The 17842-nt window shown below is 44.2% G+C and overlaps 1 protein-coding gene and 1 long non-coding RNA gene across 2 annotated transcripts; both read right to left on the bottom strand.

Moving 5' to 3' along the window:
- Positions 1–142: 142 nt before the first annotated feature.
- On the bottom strand, positions 143–6606 carry LOC133913493 (indole-3-acetaldehyde oxidase-like). The gene is made up of 10 exons (XM_062356661.1): positions 6419–6606; positions 3884–5527; positions 3331–3611; positions 3004–3213; positions 2700–2918; positions 1585–2550; positions 1260–1355; positions 1028–1126; positions 756–945; positions 143–592 (listed from the first exon to the last, which is right to left on the bottom strand). The coding sequence occupies exons 1-10, from the start codon at positions 6561–6563 to the stop codon at positions 357–359; spliced, it is 4086 nt and encodes a 1361-aa protein (XP_062212645.1). The 5' UTR covers positions 6564–6606; the 3' UTR covers positions 143–356.
- An 8369-nt stretch (positions 6607–14975) lies between these two features.
- On the bottom strand, positions 14976–17500 carry LOC133913494 (uncharacterized). Its single transcript, XR_009909044.1, has 4 exons — positions 17077–17500; positions 16840–16934; positions 15788–16215; positions 14976–15708 (listed from the first exon to the last, which is right to left on the bottom strand). It is a non-coding gene; the product is annotated as an uncharacterized LOC133913494 (long non-coding RNA).
- Between the last annotated feature and the right edge of the window lie 342 nt (positions 17501–17842).

The following is a 17842-nucleotide window of genomic DNA, read 5'->3' on the forward strand; positions in this document are numbered from 1 at the left end:
GCATGGCAGCCAGTGAGGCGGCGAGTCCTAACCCAGCCGGTTCAATCCGATCCCGATCTACCCAGGCAGGTGCGCACCTCTGAACGATTCATTGTAAAATTGCTTCAAAAACCAGTCCCAATCACACGATTTTCTCCACACATTTGATCTTCCCGTCGCTTATTTAGTTTGATTTCCCTCTATACTGTTCATCACTCCTCATTCACAAACACCACGGCTCACTGCTCGCCATTGCTATCTCTTTTGTACATCAGAGCAACACACATTATGCCCAAGCTAAACAAGCCATTATTTTACACTGATGATTAACCTCATTCACGAGCACTGCGCTGGCTGCAGCCTGAGGCCTGCTAGATCTACGCTTTCGCTGTTGTTGGATCGGCAGCAGACACGCTCTCGAGGTACCTCTCGACGACGTCGAGGCCGCAGAGCTCCTTGACGATGGGCATCGTCGCCGGGACGTCCATCTGGAACGTGAAGGCGGAGTTTGCGGGCCCCGTGCACACCGAGAACTCCTTTCTGGCAGCCCTGATGGCCTCCCTCATCGCGCAGTGCACCGAGGCTGCGAGGAGCAACGGTGGCTCGCCTGATGCTGCATAAGTCCATATAAAGGTCGCCACGGGATGTTAGAGTTGCAGGCAGTCATTTTTTACAAGTTACAAAATTTTGATGTTTTTCACTTCCAAGGAAGTTGAGAAAGTTTGTAAGAATGGTGGAGGGGATAAAGCATTGTGAGAAAAACTGAAAAAGCTCACCTTTTGAAGAGAGGACGCGCTTCGGGTTGCGGGCGCTGTTGATCAGCTCGACGTTGAACTGCTTTGGGATGGTGTCGACGGTGGGTATCTTGTACGTCCATGTGCCGTCGTGAATGACCAAGCCGTCAGAGTTTATCGCATACTCCTCATTCGTGAAGAAGCCTACTCCTTGGATGAATGCACCTTCGACCTGAGTGAATTAAGAACAGCGTTCAGAGAAGTACATTTCCATGGATGCAATGTTCTGCATGAACAATTTTTTGGGAGCTGACCTGCCCCAAGTCGACAGCAGGGTTCAGGCTCTGCCCGCAATCATACACGAGGTCGCTCTGTAGGATTGTGGTTGCTCCTGTCAGGACATCAACTTCCACCTGTGATGTTCATTTGCAAATTGCCAATCATGTGTCAGCATGGAGCAGAAGTGAAGCTGCAGCGGTGCAGCCTAACAATTTGGGTTGGTAAGTGCATTTGCAGTGTTGCTGTTGCAATTTGGATCAGCGATACCTCACTAATCCCAGCTCCATAGTTCAAGTAGCTCCCGAAAGTTGGGTCAGGAGTCCAGTATGCCTGTGCCGATAAGTTCACACTCGCCATACTCGCCTGCAAGTGAGGAAAAAATGCCATGAACAATTGAATCTGTCAGATAGCGACTTCCTCACACCTACAAGATCACCACACTAAATTGCTACCGATGCTGCTTGCAGTTTATTGATGCTACAAAGGAGGGAGGCAAAAGATTAAATCAACTGTAACTCTTGGTATCATTATCAAACAACTTAATTGTTGGCTGTTACTGACAAAGTTGGAATTCACAAGACTTTATCCTCACCTGAGCAATCAAGGCACTCCACTCCACTGTGCCAGCCTTAGCCTCCAGACTCTCCTTGACAGGCTTCAGCCTCTCGACAAGTGCAGCGCATGACTGTCGAACGGCTTCACAGCTAGTTTCAGAAGTGGTGCTCCCACCGGTGACCCCTCCCTGGATCAAGCTCAGTGTGTCCGCCTGGATAACCCGCACCTTGTCGATGAGGCATTCGCCGCCGTCAGGACACAACTGTCCCAGCCCAAATGCCGTCATCTGCTTCACTTTAGTCCACAGCCCTTGCCCTATCTCAACTCCTCCGACCTCGACAGCAATGGAACCATCATTCATGATAGACACCTTGCCTGGAGTCGGACGAAGCGTAACCGCATATGTGATTGGCACACAAGAAATGCCGCGTTTCTTCCACTTGTTGCTGCTGTTGAAGTGCTCGACCATTGCAGCTCTGTGCTGGTAGTCTGGAGACGAGGCCAGCTTATCGAACATGGAGACCAGACTGTATGTAGAAGCTTCACCCGCACTTTCTCCATAGAACACTGCAAGGCTCTCGAAGTCATGAAGATTCTTCCTCCTGATGGTATTAGTGTCGACTGAGAGCACCGAGGCAACATGCTCAATGATGGCTTCCGCAATGAAAGAGCCCTGCACATCTCCAGGACCCCGCATTGCCGACTTCGATGTGACATTTGTCTTGCAGACCTTGGTGTCAAATGCAAGATTGCCCCAGTTGTACTTTTTGAGAGCCCCTATGATAATAGTTGGCATAAATGGACTCACATCCGGTGATATTCCAGCATTGATCCCAAGATCAAGGTGCAAGGCTGTGATCTTGCCATCTGACTTGAACCCGACGGAGTACTTCGCCTTCATAGGATGCCGCCCACCTGTTATTATCATGTCCGTCTTGCGATCGAGGTACATCCGAACAGGACACCGCAGCTTGAATGCGGCAACGGCACATGCACATGCAACCTGACAGAGAGTAAATTCATGGTCATCTCTAACAAATTTTGCCTCTCAAACAGCTTTCTGGTCAGATCATTAACTTGAGTTGGCAATACACTGGTAATTGAAAATAGAAAATGTTTAGCAAAGCAAAGCTATGGTTAGTCAGGACATACATGTATTCCTTTTATTCCCTTTCCACCAAAGCTTCCTCCAACTCTTCTGGTGATGAGACGGACATTGTGAAGTGGGATGCCAAGGCACCTTGCAACCACACCTTGTGTGACCTCAGGTATTTGTGACGAGGAATAGATGGTTATGCAGTTATCTTCATCAGGAATAGCTAGCGCCACTTGTGTTTCCATGTAGAAATAGTACTGGGATTCAAGTTTTACCTGCGGAAATGAAAATACTAGGTGTGAGTTTTGGCCTTGTCGAAAACTCAGTATCACATCATCTTAAACAAAACGAAGTATGTACCTCTGCTGATAAAATCTTGTGATCAGCTTCCGACATCCCTTGGTTGTAATCACCAACTGGCTTAGGAGCTACAAATGGGGGAATTTGGAAGTAGCTGTTATGTTGGATGGCATCTTCTATTGTCAGAATTGGTGGCTGCAGATTTTCTGTGCTATACTCAATAACAGCTTGCTTTGCTGCCATATGGGCGTACCTCTGTGTTTCAGCAATCTGAGTGATAGAAAAGCAATAAGACACCGTAAGCTTGCCTGTTTTTTCTAAATTCTGGATATACATAAGCATATTACTGGTTTTGTTTAATCTGAAAGAACACTTAAGAAACATTACCACAACACCAATATTTTGACCAGCAAATTCAGCAACTGGATCAGCAAAAAGTGCTTCGTCTCCTATCGGGAAGGTGGATCCTGTCATCGGGAAGGTGGATCCAATATTTTGTCCACCGCTGGGAATATCCTTTGTGGTGATAACTGTGATGACCTTCTGTGAAGCCAAAGATGATTTGAAGTTAATACCCTTTACATGAGCATGCGGGTGTGTGCTGTAGATAAATGCTCCATAGAGGCAATCCTTGGGAGCAGGGATATCATCAACGTACACTGCCTCCCCTGTGTAAGAAAAAAGAATATGGTTAAGTGCATTTTTCAAGAGAGGAACTACAGTTTCTAAAAATGTGAGAAACAAAATATGCAAGATGGAGCTTATCAGATGGTTCAGCACTGACTAAACTACCGTACTAAAAATGAACAAAAGGACAATCAGATTATTATTTTGTGCAGTATGCAGAAGGAAAAGGTTGCAATAATCATGTTCAGAAGTTCAAGCTATGGAAATTAAATGTAAGCTAAATCAGATTATGCGTTGAAATAAGAATATATACCAGAAGCTTGGAGCTCTGCCCCGGCTTTCTTGATTGGCTTGCCGACTGGCTTGTATTCATCAGTGAAAACCATTTCTTGTCTTGAGCGTATTGGCAAATCATTGCTGTCAGCCTTAATATACTCCTCCGGTAAGTGCTCAGTGGTACCATTTGTAATTCCATTAGTATATGGCCCATTGGGATTGTCAACCTTTGTCGGTGCATTCGAGCTGTTGCCAAGGGAAGACAGGAAGCTGAACAAGAAACTGACAGCCAAGCTGATCTTGTATTCAGGATGTGTTGTGCCTTCCGATGGTGAAACGGTATCTTTAAGCAACCGAACTGCTTCAAGTATAACAGATGAGCTCACCGATTTGCCCTTCAGGAAATCCTCAACTTTCCTAGCTCTGATGGCATGATCGACTCCGTAAGCACCAAACGCCAAGCATATATCCTCAATTAGATGGCTGCCTGATGTCCTTGCCAAGATAGCAGAATTGACATATGAGACAGAATTGCCAAATGGACGAGGGGCTGCTCGGAAAGTCTCGAAGGAGATGCCATCTGAACCCCAATCTGGGATAAATATGCTTAGCAGTAGGGTATTAGAACCACATGGAGGGTGCTGCAAGAACTCCTCCAAAGTGAGGCACAGCCTTTTGGAAGCAGCCTGGATGGCGATAGTTGAACCTGCAGCTAGGAGTACGGTTGCAATGTCCGACGCAAATTGCAACCTCTGTGCCATGATTATGTTTCCACCTATGGTTGCTGTGTTTCGAACGAACGGCGTAGCCACTTTGTTCAGGTGATCAGCAATCTTTCTGAAGACCAGATTTCCATCTGACAACACTTCAATGGCTTTAGAGATGGACACAACTGATCCAAGCTCAATTCCCTTGCTGCTTCTGTTGATGACTGAAAGCTCTGGGATCCCTTTGATGTCAATGTACTTGTCATGGAGGTCCTGATCCTTGTACACTCCAGACCCAGTGTTTGAAGCCACAATCTTCACAGAATTTTCATCAAACCAGTTAGAATCAAACAGCCTATGAAGCTCTTCGATGCTCTTAGGATGGTACCAGCCGTCGGCAGAGATCGCCACCGCAGGACCATTCGCCTGATCTACTGAAGACTTGATCTCTGACTTGAGGAACTCCGGGAAGGTGCACACGGCGCTACTGTCGTAACCCGGCAGCTTGCTGACATCTGCAGGCTCGTCACCTTTCTTCCAGAAGCAGTTGAGACCCAGGTCCTCGAGGTCGACGTCGGCCGCGAAGCTCTTGCAGGCGTCGACGATGGGTCTGTAGCCGGTGCACCGGCACAGGTTGCCGGAGACGGCCCTCTCGGCCTCGGAGGTGGTGAGCTTGGAGAAGCCAGCGGGCGGGGCGGGGCGGCCGGGCTCCTTGTCGGCCTTAACGAGCGCGGAGAAGATGGACATGCACATGCCGGGCGTGCAGAAGCCGCACTGCGAGGCGTGGAAGCCGGAGAGCCGCTGCTGCACGGGGTGGTAGCCATCCCTGGTGTTGCCGATGCCCTCACTGGTGGTCACCGAGCAGCGGTCCACGCTGCGGAGCAGCGTCAGGCAGGAGCTCGCCGAGAACTCGGTCACCTCGTCGGTGGCTGGGTCGTACTTGGAGACGAGGACCACGCATGCACCGCAACCACCTGCCACAGTGGGAAAATTGTAAAAGTGCAAGAGGAGTGGGGCCAACGACAGCGCCAGTCCTCACCAGGAACACAAAAAGGCCGAGCAGAAGAAGCTGAAATCGGATGTCCGGTAAAACCTACATGCACGTGTACTAGAATTCCCTCGCCACTTGTTTCTTTTCTGCAAATTTTCCTTTACGAGAGAACTGGAGGTGGAGAATACTCATGCATGGACAGCAGTTATTATAGTTTAAACATCTACAAGTTCTTGTCAGGACTAGAAGAGAGGACACCAATCGTATGAATGAATCATTTTGAGGGAGACTATTACTGTCAGGGCGGATTTACAGCGGGCTTGGGGCCAGTGGCGGATCCAAGAATTTGGGCAAGGGTGGTCTAGGGCGCGCGCTGAAGCCAAGCCCAGGCCCGCGGCGCTGGCAGGCTGAGCCATTGAGGGACGGCCGAACGGACAGGAGTCGAGCTGCTCCACTCGCCGCGCTCGCACGCCGTTGCTCTGCGCCTGCTGCTCTGCTCGCCGTGCCCGTACGCTGCTGCTCCACGCCAGCTCGCCGGTGCAAATTCTTAGGGTAGTCCACAGCCCACCCGTACCATCCATTGGATCTGCCACTGCTTGTGGCCCTACCGGCTGGAACTCTACTGAAGATTAGAGATAGAGGTAGAGGTCAAGGTGGAAGAAGAAGACGTGAAGGAGGGAGAAGAGAGAGCCCTGTACTCACCGGGTCTGTCTCCGCCCCTAACTACCGTGTACTTGGTAATTTCCTTTTTCGTTCAGACCAAGACTCTGCGCCCAGCTACCAAACAAGGAGGAAGGAAACTAGCTAGAAACCGAAGCATGCGTGCACAAGATGGGTCTGGCAATGAAGGGCCAGCGCTCGATGGATGACGTACCTTCGCCGCACCCGAGCTTGGGGCCCCTGACGGGCGTCTGCGTGCGCAGGAACTCAAGCAGCGTCGTCGACGGGTGGGCGCCCGCCGCCTCGTACCGCTTGCCGTTCACGGCCAGCACCACTGTCTCCGCCGCAGCCTTCCCCATCTCCTCCACAGCCTCGATGACCAGCTCAGCAGCTCCCTCCTGTGCACTAAGAGTGCGCAAGAACGGAGTGGCTCGCGCGGCCGTCGTCGAAGATCAAAGTCGCTTCTATGCCGTTGTTCAAATGTTTTTCTGGGATTATGTTATATACTACGACTACGAGCCTTCCCTTCGGGCGGCAGGGCGGGTGATGCACGCGCTGACGACGCCGGCCCTGGACCGGCCGAAAGAGACGCGATATTATATTGGGACCTGCTCACGCTGTCACTCACTGCTGCAGGCGAGAAGGGAATATGATGGTCGCGACCATGTATATCGAGTATTCTTTTTTTTCTATTACAAGGTAACGCATATCACACCTACGACTACGTACGCATATCACACCAGTGACCCACGTTGATCCTCATGGTGCATGCTATTTAGTAAAATATTCTGTGAAAAATTATATATGCTATAAATACAATGAGATGGTGCAATAGGTTTTTTTTTCCTCTAGTTTCGCCACTGTACCACACTCCCACACCACTATGCATATCGAGTATTCGAGTACACATGCGCTCCAAGAGGCAAGGGTCCAAATCACCCCAGCCCAGATCGAAGGCACACGATATATGTTAGTGCCTGGTCTGCCTTTTTAGCTGTGTGCAACAGCGCAAGGGCAGCGATGGAGCAGCCGATGCACGATGGGATCAGAAGGACGGCCGGAAGAGCTAGATGCACTCGCCGCCGAGCCGGCAAAAAGTCCGGGGCGGACGGTTTGCTTACTGCTCCCGTTTTGGATGGCTGCATCGATCGCTACTCATGCGCCAGCGAGATCGGGCTTATTTTAGTGAGGGGCGGTGCCACAAAGGGGTGCTCTGCTGGGTTTCGGGAGTGGCACGCACAGCGATGTGTGGAGCACATGCTCGGCGTAGTCAAAGACTCCGACTAGCGTGACGCGAATACCTCTTTTTCTTTCGAGAGATCCGGCCAATTCCGGCATATATTAATAAGACGAAGAGAGTATTACATGCGCCGCGACATATAACTAAGAGCATGTATAATAGGTTGTTTAGAGAAAATGCTTATGAAAAAAATTAGATTTTTCATAGCTACAGTAACATATGTGTTTATTTAAATATCGATGTTTATATTAGTATTAATAAGATAATTAATGATATTTAAACATATATAGTATTTATTAACATTAAAAATTACAATTTTGATATAAATGTTTAACATTTTCTTTCTTTAAGCATCTTAGTCATAAATGTCATATTGTTCATGCCTGGAGATACGACTAAATGTGCGAATATTTCTGCTGCTTTTATTTCTGGTGATTTTTTCTTAGGTAGAGGTGGACAATTGGAGGATTTGCTATCAAGAACATCAAGACTTTTATGCGGATGGGATACTTTTCAGTTTCTATGTCGTGGGCGAATGGCTCGTAGCCCGGGTGGTAGTGGCTCCCGTTAGTATAGTTGAAACTCAGGGTTGGAGTCTTGGTGGGGACGTGAGTGGCAGCGCCCTTGTCCGCTCTGGATGTGAGTTTTAGAGAACCTAGGTGCACACGAGTTTAGATGGTAAGGCGTGCGATGTTTCTACTGAAAAAATTGCACGTCATGGTAGAGAAAATGATTGTGATAGGTGGATACACAGTTCCATATCCTACTTACATACTCATCATCTGTTACATGGTCATGCTAAGATTAGTAGTAGCAAGTAGTGCAAGATAAGTAAAAAGAAAAGAGAAGTTTTATTGTGCTTGCAAGGTACCAAGAGGTACCACCACTAAAAAGACTATCGTTGATTAATAGAAGGGTATTTTAGGAATGGAGATTTGTTGACACAAGTAATCCAACCCCACCACTGCTTTTTCCTCTACAGCCGCATCATTGGACTCAGAAGTGTTCTCCATGATCTGCTGCACGAACATCACGCGGTCTGTAAGAAGCCATGCCTGACTCGATCATGAGAACATGCAACATTTGTGATGGATTCAAGGACCTGGTGAACTTGTGGATTACTCTGAGAAAAAATAGTTGTGCTCCTGTACACTTAACCATCAACGTCGTTCATGTCCAGCCATTGTTCAACATGTAATTTCAACCTTTTTTTAGTGTTTATGAATGTGCGGCCGTTCTTCAAATTCCTACATGGTGGATGCTAAACAACACTGGTACATATTCAACTCCGGCGAGGACAGCTTGTCATGTTGCTTGGTCAGCAACCGCTTTGCTATTTGCAGGGTGTCGTCACCCGTCGCACTACCCTACGCATGGTGTAGCTACAGTTATTATCGCACTCCGTTTCATTCCACTGGCTACTTCCGATCCCGCAATCCGTCGTGGTCCAACCCATTTGTCTACTCGTCATTTCACTCCTTGTCTCCTCGATTCCATGTCGCTGCGACAATGCAGACGTTGGTTCTATTCACAAGGTTGTAGGCATTGTGATCACATAAATCAAGCAGATAAATAGGAAAGAAGACGTGATTTTGTTTCATCCCATAATAGTTGGGATTATATCTTTTTCATTTTACCCCATCTCAATTTTAATGCTGTAGCAATTTACCAACCTAACCTTTCATCCTATTTTTTAGTTAGTACCTGGTCCACGATTTTGATACCTTCGCATAGGTTCCTCTGATTGTTAAGCATTGAATTGCCACCAATGGATGGTCCACACAATTTGCAAGCACCACAAAACACCTCAAAAGAAAAACTGCCGTCGTCAAGATACTTAACGAAGGTACTAGCGAATTACTGTTATTCGACAGAAACAGATACTATCAATTCGTTCATTCCAGAGTCGATCGGATGGGTCGGATGAACGATGATCAGAAGCGAGCCGGCCGCCGGGCAACGTCCAGTTTCAGCGGTCCTGGAAGGCGGCAGTCAGACAGCACAAAAATTCCGAGCTCGTGTCACGACCAAACCCCATCGCCGCTGCGTGGCACCTTCGCGGAACGGTCCACCCATGCTGCGCATACAGCTAGCTGAGCCAGCGCAAGCACATCCGCTGCCATCGGCGCGCTGCTAATCTGGAGACGGTTCATCGGTTCATCACCCCATCTGCACCTGCACTTGCACCGCAAGGATCCAAGGCGAGAGCGACGGGGCGCGTTTCTCCAACCCGATTCGTGTCACGTCGGCTCGCGCGTCCCGGTCGCTGGGCAGAGTGGATATTCCACGGCTAGTGGATGATGGTGTGCGCATTAACAATTCAGAATGTTGTCCGATTCGTGAGTGTAGCGGTATCTAGGCTAACACGATCTCTGTGATATCCTGGTTGACGCTACTCGGCGTAACAAGGCCGCTATGAGCTTGAAAACTACTACTACGAGTACGATCAAATCGGTTGTTAAGGCTGTGTTTGGCTCTCAGTTCTATATCAGATTTTAAATTTGTTGATTCATATAAGATAATTTAAATTTCTATTTTTATATTAAAATAAAAATAAAATAATTCATACAATCACCCTCGGTATACTAACCATTCTAGCTCTACCTCCGGCTCTACCAATTGCTAGAATTAAAAATACCTAGCTTAAAAAAATTAAAATCTAAAATTCTACTAAATAAACTCTAAATATACGTACCTTGTTAGATTGTGATGAAACGGATGCTTATTTAGTTGCAGAGTGGGAGTGGTATCTTATCCAGTTTCGTAGGAGCAGGTTGAAGATAGCTTCCCTCTCGCCTTATATGCAATTTTATCATTTCATGCGATATTATTCTTTTAATTCGATTTGAATTCAAATATATACAAAATTTAGCCGTTAGAAATATAACCATTATAAATAGTTTTTATTTATAAGATACTAATAAAATATATGTGAATGAAATTTAGAGAGTGATATTTAGAGTCGATTGAAGCGTGTGGAGAAATAGAAATAAAATCTTTTGAAGAAGCTCTTTATACGACGATATAAGAGCAAAATTTGGAAGTCGATTAGAGATGCTATGAGAACACTCTTGTACAGTTGTTCCCGACTTTACGGCTCCATTTAGTGAAGGTCACGTTTCGTAACTTATTTGCCCCTTGGCGTTCATCCACGTGCGGATGGAACTGCATGCTGCCAACAAGTGTCTAATTACTATTATACTCTACCTCCATACTGTTGCGGTGTTTGTGTGCAGCTCCCAAAATCGTGTCCATCTGACTTTCTGAACCGAGCGCAAGATCTATTTCTATGTCAAATCCGGTTACTCTCTTCGGTCAATAATATATGTCGCTAGGAATACTAGTTCTACCGCTGAAACGACAAGTAAACATGATCGGAGGGAGTGCTTCGTTGAGCTAGGTTGGTTAGTTTAACGTGTCTTTTACCAGGTCGCTCAAGCTGCACATGTGATCTTCAACCACGGCTATTGATGAGTGTGACGTGAAGCAGCCGAGCCAAAGGGAACATGCAGTACGATCCAAACTAAAGAGAAGGTACCAGCCAGGCGATTAAGTTTGTTTGGGTGCTGCCATTAGAGCTTGTCACCGAATGCCTCCCGTGAAGGTACCAGCCAAGCCATTAGGGGCCTGTTTGGTAAGCTCTTCATAATCTAAATTCTATATGTTGAGTGATTTTTTTTAAGAAAATGATTCTGTAGCTGAAAATGATTATCTAGTTATTTTTTAAAATAAAATATATAAATAAAGTGATTCTGTGCGGGAAGTGAATCAGTGAAAACTGTTTTTTCAGTTCTCTAGCTTCTAGTTCATTTCAGAGAATCACTCTCATAGATTCTATTCAAAGAGCTAAAAACTGAAAACTGCTGTTTGACAGAGTTCTTTCTAATTCCAGCCAGAAAAATGCTCTGAGAGCTCTACCAAACAAATATTTGTTTGGGTGCTGTCATTGGAGCTTGTCACCAAATACCTCCCGTGACGGGCGCAGATCCTCTACAGTATGGGAAAAGCGATTTCATATAAGGGTGTAGATAGTAGACACACGAATTCTCTATTTTGTCCATTCCTCCTACCTGATATAAATTAATCCGTCGATTCTCTCGTCTATCCGTTGATATCAATTAATCCCTTCATGATGGGCCGCAATCCGCACTCAGCATGGGCCGTTGATAGGTTGAACTTCTTGACAACATCGGTGGTCAAAGGGCCGCTAATGACGTTTTTAGTGGGCCACATTTCACGTCAACAAGTGTTGAACCGCACGGTAGGCCTTTAGTAGACCGTAAATGGGCTGCAGTGCTTCGAATATGGGCCTCGATGACGCCGCGTACGTTAGTGGACCGTCTTTATGAAAAAACCAGACCAAGCTAGAAAGAACTATGCAACTTTATATTAAGAAAAAAAATAGACATTCAAATTTGTCCTGACAATGACTCAAACTTGAAATCTCAGCGTATGTTCCTTGAATAATCACAATTATTATCTAGGTCCGAGCAAGTTTATAGACACGGAGAAAGCAATAACGCAAAAGAAAAGAAGAAAGGAGTTTAATAAGACATAAAGACAACACTTCAATTTTGCTGCAATGCTGGCCACAACCGACTTCTTTTACCCAGATCCTCACCTTGCCATTATATTATATAGTGCCAAAGGACTCTATATATTTATTTTCCTTGATTGGATACATTTCATGTTTGCATATCAACATGACGTCGCATGATTTTAAAAAGGAAAACTGTGACATGTTCAACACGGAAATGGAATCATGTGCAGAAAATGATTTCTATCTTGAGCCCAAACCATTTTGTTCCTCAAAATACCAGTAAAGAATTATACTTTTTATTATATACAGAATATAATGCTAACCTTCAAAAACATATTATGTTTACAAATGTGGCACAATCTAGTTATAATAACTTAGACTACTAATACATAAATAAATAGTTTGATGTGCTATAATGCACTTTTAAAAAATGTAGGTTTATTTATATTAACATTATCTCTGTTTCATAATTTTTGTTGCCAATATTTATAACAATATGTTAGTAACACCCATGTTATATTACCAAAGTACTTTCAATAAATCTAATGAAAATATTGGCAACCAAAGTTACAAAACAGAGATAATGTCTATACAAATAATCCTGCATTTTTTTTTTGAAAAAAGTACATAATAGCACATCAAAACTTTGAACACAATAACTATTTCAAAATTTCATGTATCTTTAGAAGATAGAGGATCATGTAAGAAGACTAAAAAAATTTGTTTCATGATTTTTGGATTAGTAAATAATTAACTATGCATTTAACTCAAATTAATAAATGAGCTATACGTTTTTCTTTTTTTCAAACTTACTCTTCATGAAATATGATGCAAAGGATATTATTTTTGAAAACAAATTTCACAAAAGGTCTTAGAATTATCTCTAGTTTTTTTAGAATTTTTTGTGATTTTGTTTAATTTTTTTTAATTTTTAGGGGTGTTTTGTAACAAAACCAAATCTTTAGGGGTTTTTTGCAACCAAAACATCTTTTGAGGGGAAAGTCAAAATCCAAATGATGTTTGAGGGATTTTTGCATTTTTCCCATAATGTAAAAATTAGCGACCTGACGTTATCACGATGCTCAACGCCTCAGTGAGAGATTAGCCTCCACATGCGTGGTCGCAAGGTGCTGCTGGTTTAGAGCAACTCCAATAGAATTGCTATTTTTGCCTCCCTATTTACTTGAGTAAAGAGCTCCTTACTCATATTTTCCTCCCTACTACTCAGCGTGCTCTAACCGACACCCTAAATTTGCCTCTCTATATGTCAATTAGTTCTTTTTTATTATTATCTTGTAACTAACTAATAATCGTATATTTTAAATAGCGTTATTTCGAACGGATATATTTTTAATGGCTAGTTCTACAACATCTATTTTTCTAACAGTTATTTTTTGAATGGCTATATTTCAACGGCTAGTTTTTCAACGACTATATTCCAACGGCTAGTTTTCCACCTCTATATATACATGTCCATTCATCTGGTTGCTATACCAAGTCATTGCCTTTGCTCTTTCTTCCTTGTAACCCCAAAATGAGTGGTCGATTTCTCGTAGATTCATCGTCGTCGTCGGACGATGACGACGACAAACTCATGCTTGCTACACTACACCAAGCGCACACACAATATCAGTTTATGAATGCTCCACGACCTAGAGGTTCTATGCCTGAACGTCAGTACATTCACCGCGGCAGAGAAGCAGGGCATTGGAGGTTGTACAATGACTATTTTTCGGATGCTCCTACCTACGGTCCAACTTTCTTTCGGCGCAGGTTTGCAGTTAACCTAATTTTTTTGTTTGTCTTTTCTGTTAATTCATACTCTTTCTTCATGCATGTTTATTCATTGTTCTTTCTTCGCTCAGGTTTAGAATGGGTCGTTCTCTATTTCTTTGCATTGTTTAAGCTGTCGAGCAACATGATGATTATTTTGTGCAAAAAAGAGATAGAAGTGGTCGCCTTGGGTTATCTGCTTTGCAAAAGATTACTGCAGCATTCATCATGATAGCTTATGGAGTACCAGCGGACCATACAGATCAGTATGTTCGTATTGGTGAAAGTACTATTATAGAGAGTCTGAGAAGGTTTATCAGAGCTATTGTTGAAGTCTTTGGAGATGAGTATCTGAGATCTCCAAATGACAATGGCACAGCTAGGTTAATTGCAATTGGAGAGCAAAGAGGTTTCCCTGGAATGCTTGACAGCATAGATTGTATGCATTAGAAGTGAAAAAACTACCCTGCAGCATGGCAAGGTCAGTATATCGGCCATGTGTATGAGCCCACAATCATTCTAGAAGTTGTTGCTTCTAAAGATCTTTGGATTTGGCATGTTTTTTTTTTGTTTACCAGGGTCTCACAATGATATCAATGTTCTTCACCGTTCACATTTATTTGCAAAGTTAGCCGAAGGGGAATCTCCGAAAGTTAATTATACCATCAATGATCATAATTATACAATGAGGTATTACCTTGCAGATGGAATATATCCTCAATGGACCATATTTGTGAAGACCATATCATCACGAAGAGGCAATAAGAGAAAATATTTGCCAAGGCATAGGAAGCAGTTAGAAAGGATGTGGAACGAGCCTTTGGTGTTCTACAATCTCGTTTTGCCATGGTTCGTGGACCAGTCCGTTTCTGGGATAAACACACGTTCAGAGAAATCATGATAGCTTGTGTCATCATGCATAACATGATCATTGAAGATAAGCGAGATGAAGATGAAGACTTCCATTACGATGGTGTTGGAGAAGTTGTAAGACCTTCGACAGTTCCTACGCGTGAATTACATGAGTTCATTCAAGTTCATCATAATATTAGGGATAAGGAAACTCACTCTCAGCTTCAAGAAGATCTCATCGAGCGCATGTGGCAACGTCATGGAGACCAGTATTAAAAAAGAGTACGCATGTAATATGTATTATCGTAATGAAGCATAACGCATGTAATATGTATTGTCGTAATGAAGCATAACACATGTAATATGTATTGTCCTAATAAAACATAGTTCATTCAATAACATGTTCATACAAGAGAACACAAAATAACATATTCATACAAGAGAACACAAAATAACATGTTCATACAAGAAAACACTAGAGAACATGTTCATACACAAAAGATCAGTCCACACAAAATAAATCATCTTAACCCGACCCTATGCCAAACCGTCGAGCAATGATCTCCTCTTGCATTCTCATATAGTATTGTTGTTGTCGCTCACTCATACCACTAATATCCATATTCATCACTTTATCATCTTCAATCCTCTATCTTAACTCTAGATCTCTCTCCTTTAGTTCAAGCCTTTTCTTCTCCAATGCAATTCTCTCATCATTGCGTTCTTTTTTCTTAATCTCTTTCAAGGCTTCGGCCTCTTTCCTCTTGGCCCACATATTTTTCAAAGTTTCCATGTAAAGGTTCTCTCCCGGAGACACCGAATTTTTACCTCGACGTTGTCGTTCTTTCTCCTTCTTCTTACCATCTGGCCTTTCATCACTGGGCTCTGAAGTAAGACCCTCCCCTTCTTCATCATTACAACTTTCATTGCTTCCAGGAGTAGACGATCTTGGACTTGCATTGGCGGATATCTTCTATCTCTTTTGAGAGCATCTATCCTTCCATTTTTGCTCGTCCTGCAAGATATTCCAACAATGCAACAAACCGAATGATCTGCCATCCTTGTCTTTTGCCTTGTACAATTCACATGCCTGAAGTACCTGCACAAGTGAATATGTGTTGTCAAACATACTAGCAACATATACGGTTACAACTAAACTAAAGAAGCAACATTTATACCTTATCTTGCTCGGACACCTCACTTTGCCTCCTATTTTGAATCTGAGCATACCATCCACAAAATCTGTTAACATTCTCTTGTATGGTGGACCAACGGTGCATGATAGAGTTGGAAGAACGATCTGATTCAAAGTCCTTATACTCATGGAAGCACTCATGAATCCTTTGCCAATATGTACTACGAGATTGTTCATTGCCGTGAACGGCATCCATGCCGATTTCTAGCCATGCCGACACCAAAAGAACATCCTCCTTTTCACTAAATTTTTTTGTTCTCTTCTTGCTTGGTTTCACAGGTGGTGTAGGTTCCACAACTTGTAGTTCCTCACCTCCTTGTTCCTCGGGTGGACTTGCAAATTGGCTGTCACCCTAAAATTGGTTGTCACCAACATTTTGGTTACTCAACAGCTGCATATAGGTATCCATGACTGCATTGCAAATCAGTAAGACAAAATTAGCAATTAGAAAGTGGCAAGACATGCATGCATGTATTGTTGGTTGCTGCAGTACTAGAAAGTGGCAAGATCAGCTGCACATGCAAGATGCATATGGTAATTTTTGTAATATAATATCCAAACTAACCCACCTAATCTAGCAGACAGGACTACTGAGACTAACAAAAATCTTGAAATTCGATACCATATTCATTTCATACGGATCATGCTGCATAATGAATCTATCTCTCTTAACAATATAGTCTGGAGAAAGTCTCACTGTCACTTAACTCTCGATCTGCATAATGAATCTATCTCTCTTAACATCATAAAAGTTCTTGTTTTCCAATCATCAGCTGCTATGTTTTTGCAATTTCAGTCAACACAACACAGGCAACCTTATTAGCCCTTTAACTATCTTTTTGCAATTTCAGTCAACACAACACATGCAAGCTTTAGAAAAATATCTGTACCACTCCACAAATGCAAGAATCGAAACAAAGAGGCACAAAATCAGAACACCTGCAACTATTTCTTCAAGCTTCAGCACCCAACGTGGGTGGTCAGCACATAGAAAAACGAGAATCGAACCTCGAGTAGGGAAAACGAGAATCGAACCTCGAGCAGGACCACGTCCACGGCGAGCACCTTAAGATCCGGCACCAGAGATCTGCACCGACGACATTCTCGTGCACTCGCTGAATGACGACTAGCTGCAAGTTGAGACAGACAATAGCTGAGCTAAAATTGGTCAAAAACCAAACGACTCGATTGCGGGGATCTCTTCGACGGTTGACTGCAGGCAGAACGATGAAGAACATTAGTATTGGGGGAGCATTTTGATGGGACACTCACTGGAGACTAGACTGCGGCAGTGGTCATCCTTGGCGTCGACTGCAGGCAGCGGCCTGGGTGGCCTTTTTCTGGAAGCTCCGCGCGGCCGTGAGCAGGACCGCGTCCACCACGGCGAGCACCCGGGAGTAGCACCGCCACCTCAAGATCTGGTGCGCCAGGGGGGTGCAGGGGGAAGAACGTGGTGCCACGATCTGAAACGGCGACGGCAGGGACGACCTTTCAGATGGCGCGAAGAGATTTCAAGGGGGAGGGGGTGGCAGTTGTCGATGGCGAGCGAGCGGAGGCGCTATCCTTCTCGCTGGATGTGGCGAGCTAGGGGGAGGTGATAGCGAGCTCCGATTTTTGGCGAGCCAGATACGGAACCGGTTGGAGCTAGTTTTCTCGTCGAATCGCCAAATTTGGCTATAGGGAGCCGGATGGCAAACCGGTTGGAGATGCTCTTAGTGGCGACTTCACCTGCGTATGGAGTTGGGAAACAGTTTGTTTTTGGCAATTTGCATTTCTTCTCATCTAGATTATGTTTCGTGAGAAATCTAAGTAGAAAAATATCTTGGTTTATATGTAATGATATATTGATAATAGTTGATGTGTCTTAAACTTAGTTACCATGTGTTTGTGTATGTTTGTTCTTATTCATATTTAATTTGAGTTGGCGACGTTTGGAATTGGCAAATCTTTTGTCGCAGAAAAGTTAAACACACCAGATTTTTCATTGTTCACTGGAAGTTCTGGTGTGGGCAATATATATTCGTCATACTATTTCTTG

The sequence above is a fragment of the Phragmites australis genome, chromosome 3, assembly GCF_958298935.1.
Source record: "Phragmites australis chromosome 3, lpPhrAust1.1, whole genome shotgun sequence".
Classification (NCBI taxonomy): domain Eukaryota; kingdom Viridiplantae; phylum Streptophyta; class Magnoliopsida; order Poales; family Poaceae; genus Phragmites; species Phragmites australis.

Excerpts from the sequence above, each read along its gene's own strand:
- LOC133913493 (XM_062356661.1), bottom strand. The coding sequence starts at position 6,563 with ATGGGGAAGGCTGCGGCGGAGACAGTGGTGCTGGCCGTGAACGGCAAG. Across the intron at positions 1,127-1,259 it reads ATGGAGCTGGGATTAGTGAG|GTGGAAGTTGATGTCCTGAC; the intron begins GTATCGCTGATC and ends TGAACATCACAG. Across the intron at positions 593-755 it reads GCGCGTCCTCTCTTCAAAAG|CATCAGGCGAGCCACCGTTG; the intron begins GTGAGCTTTTTC and ends GGACTTATGCAG.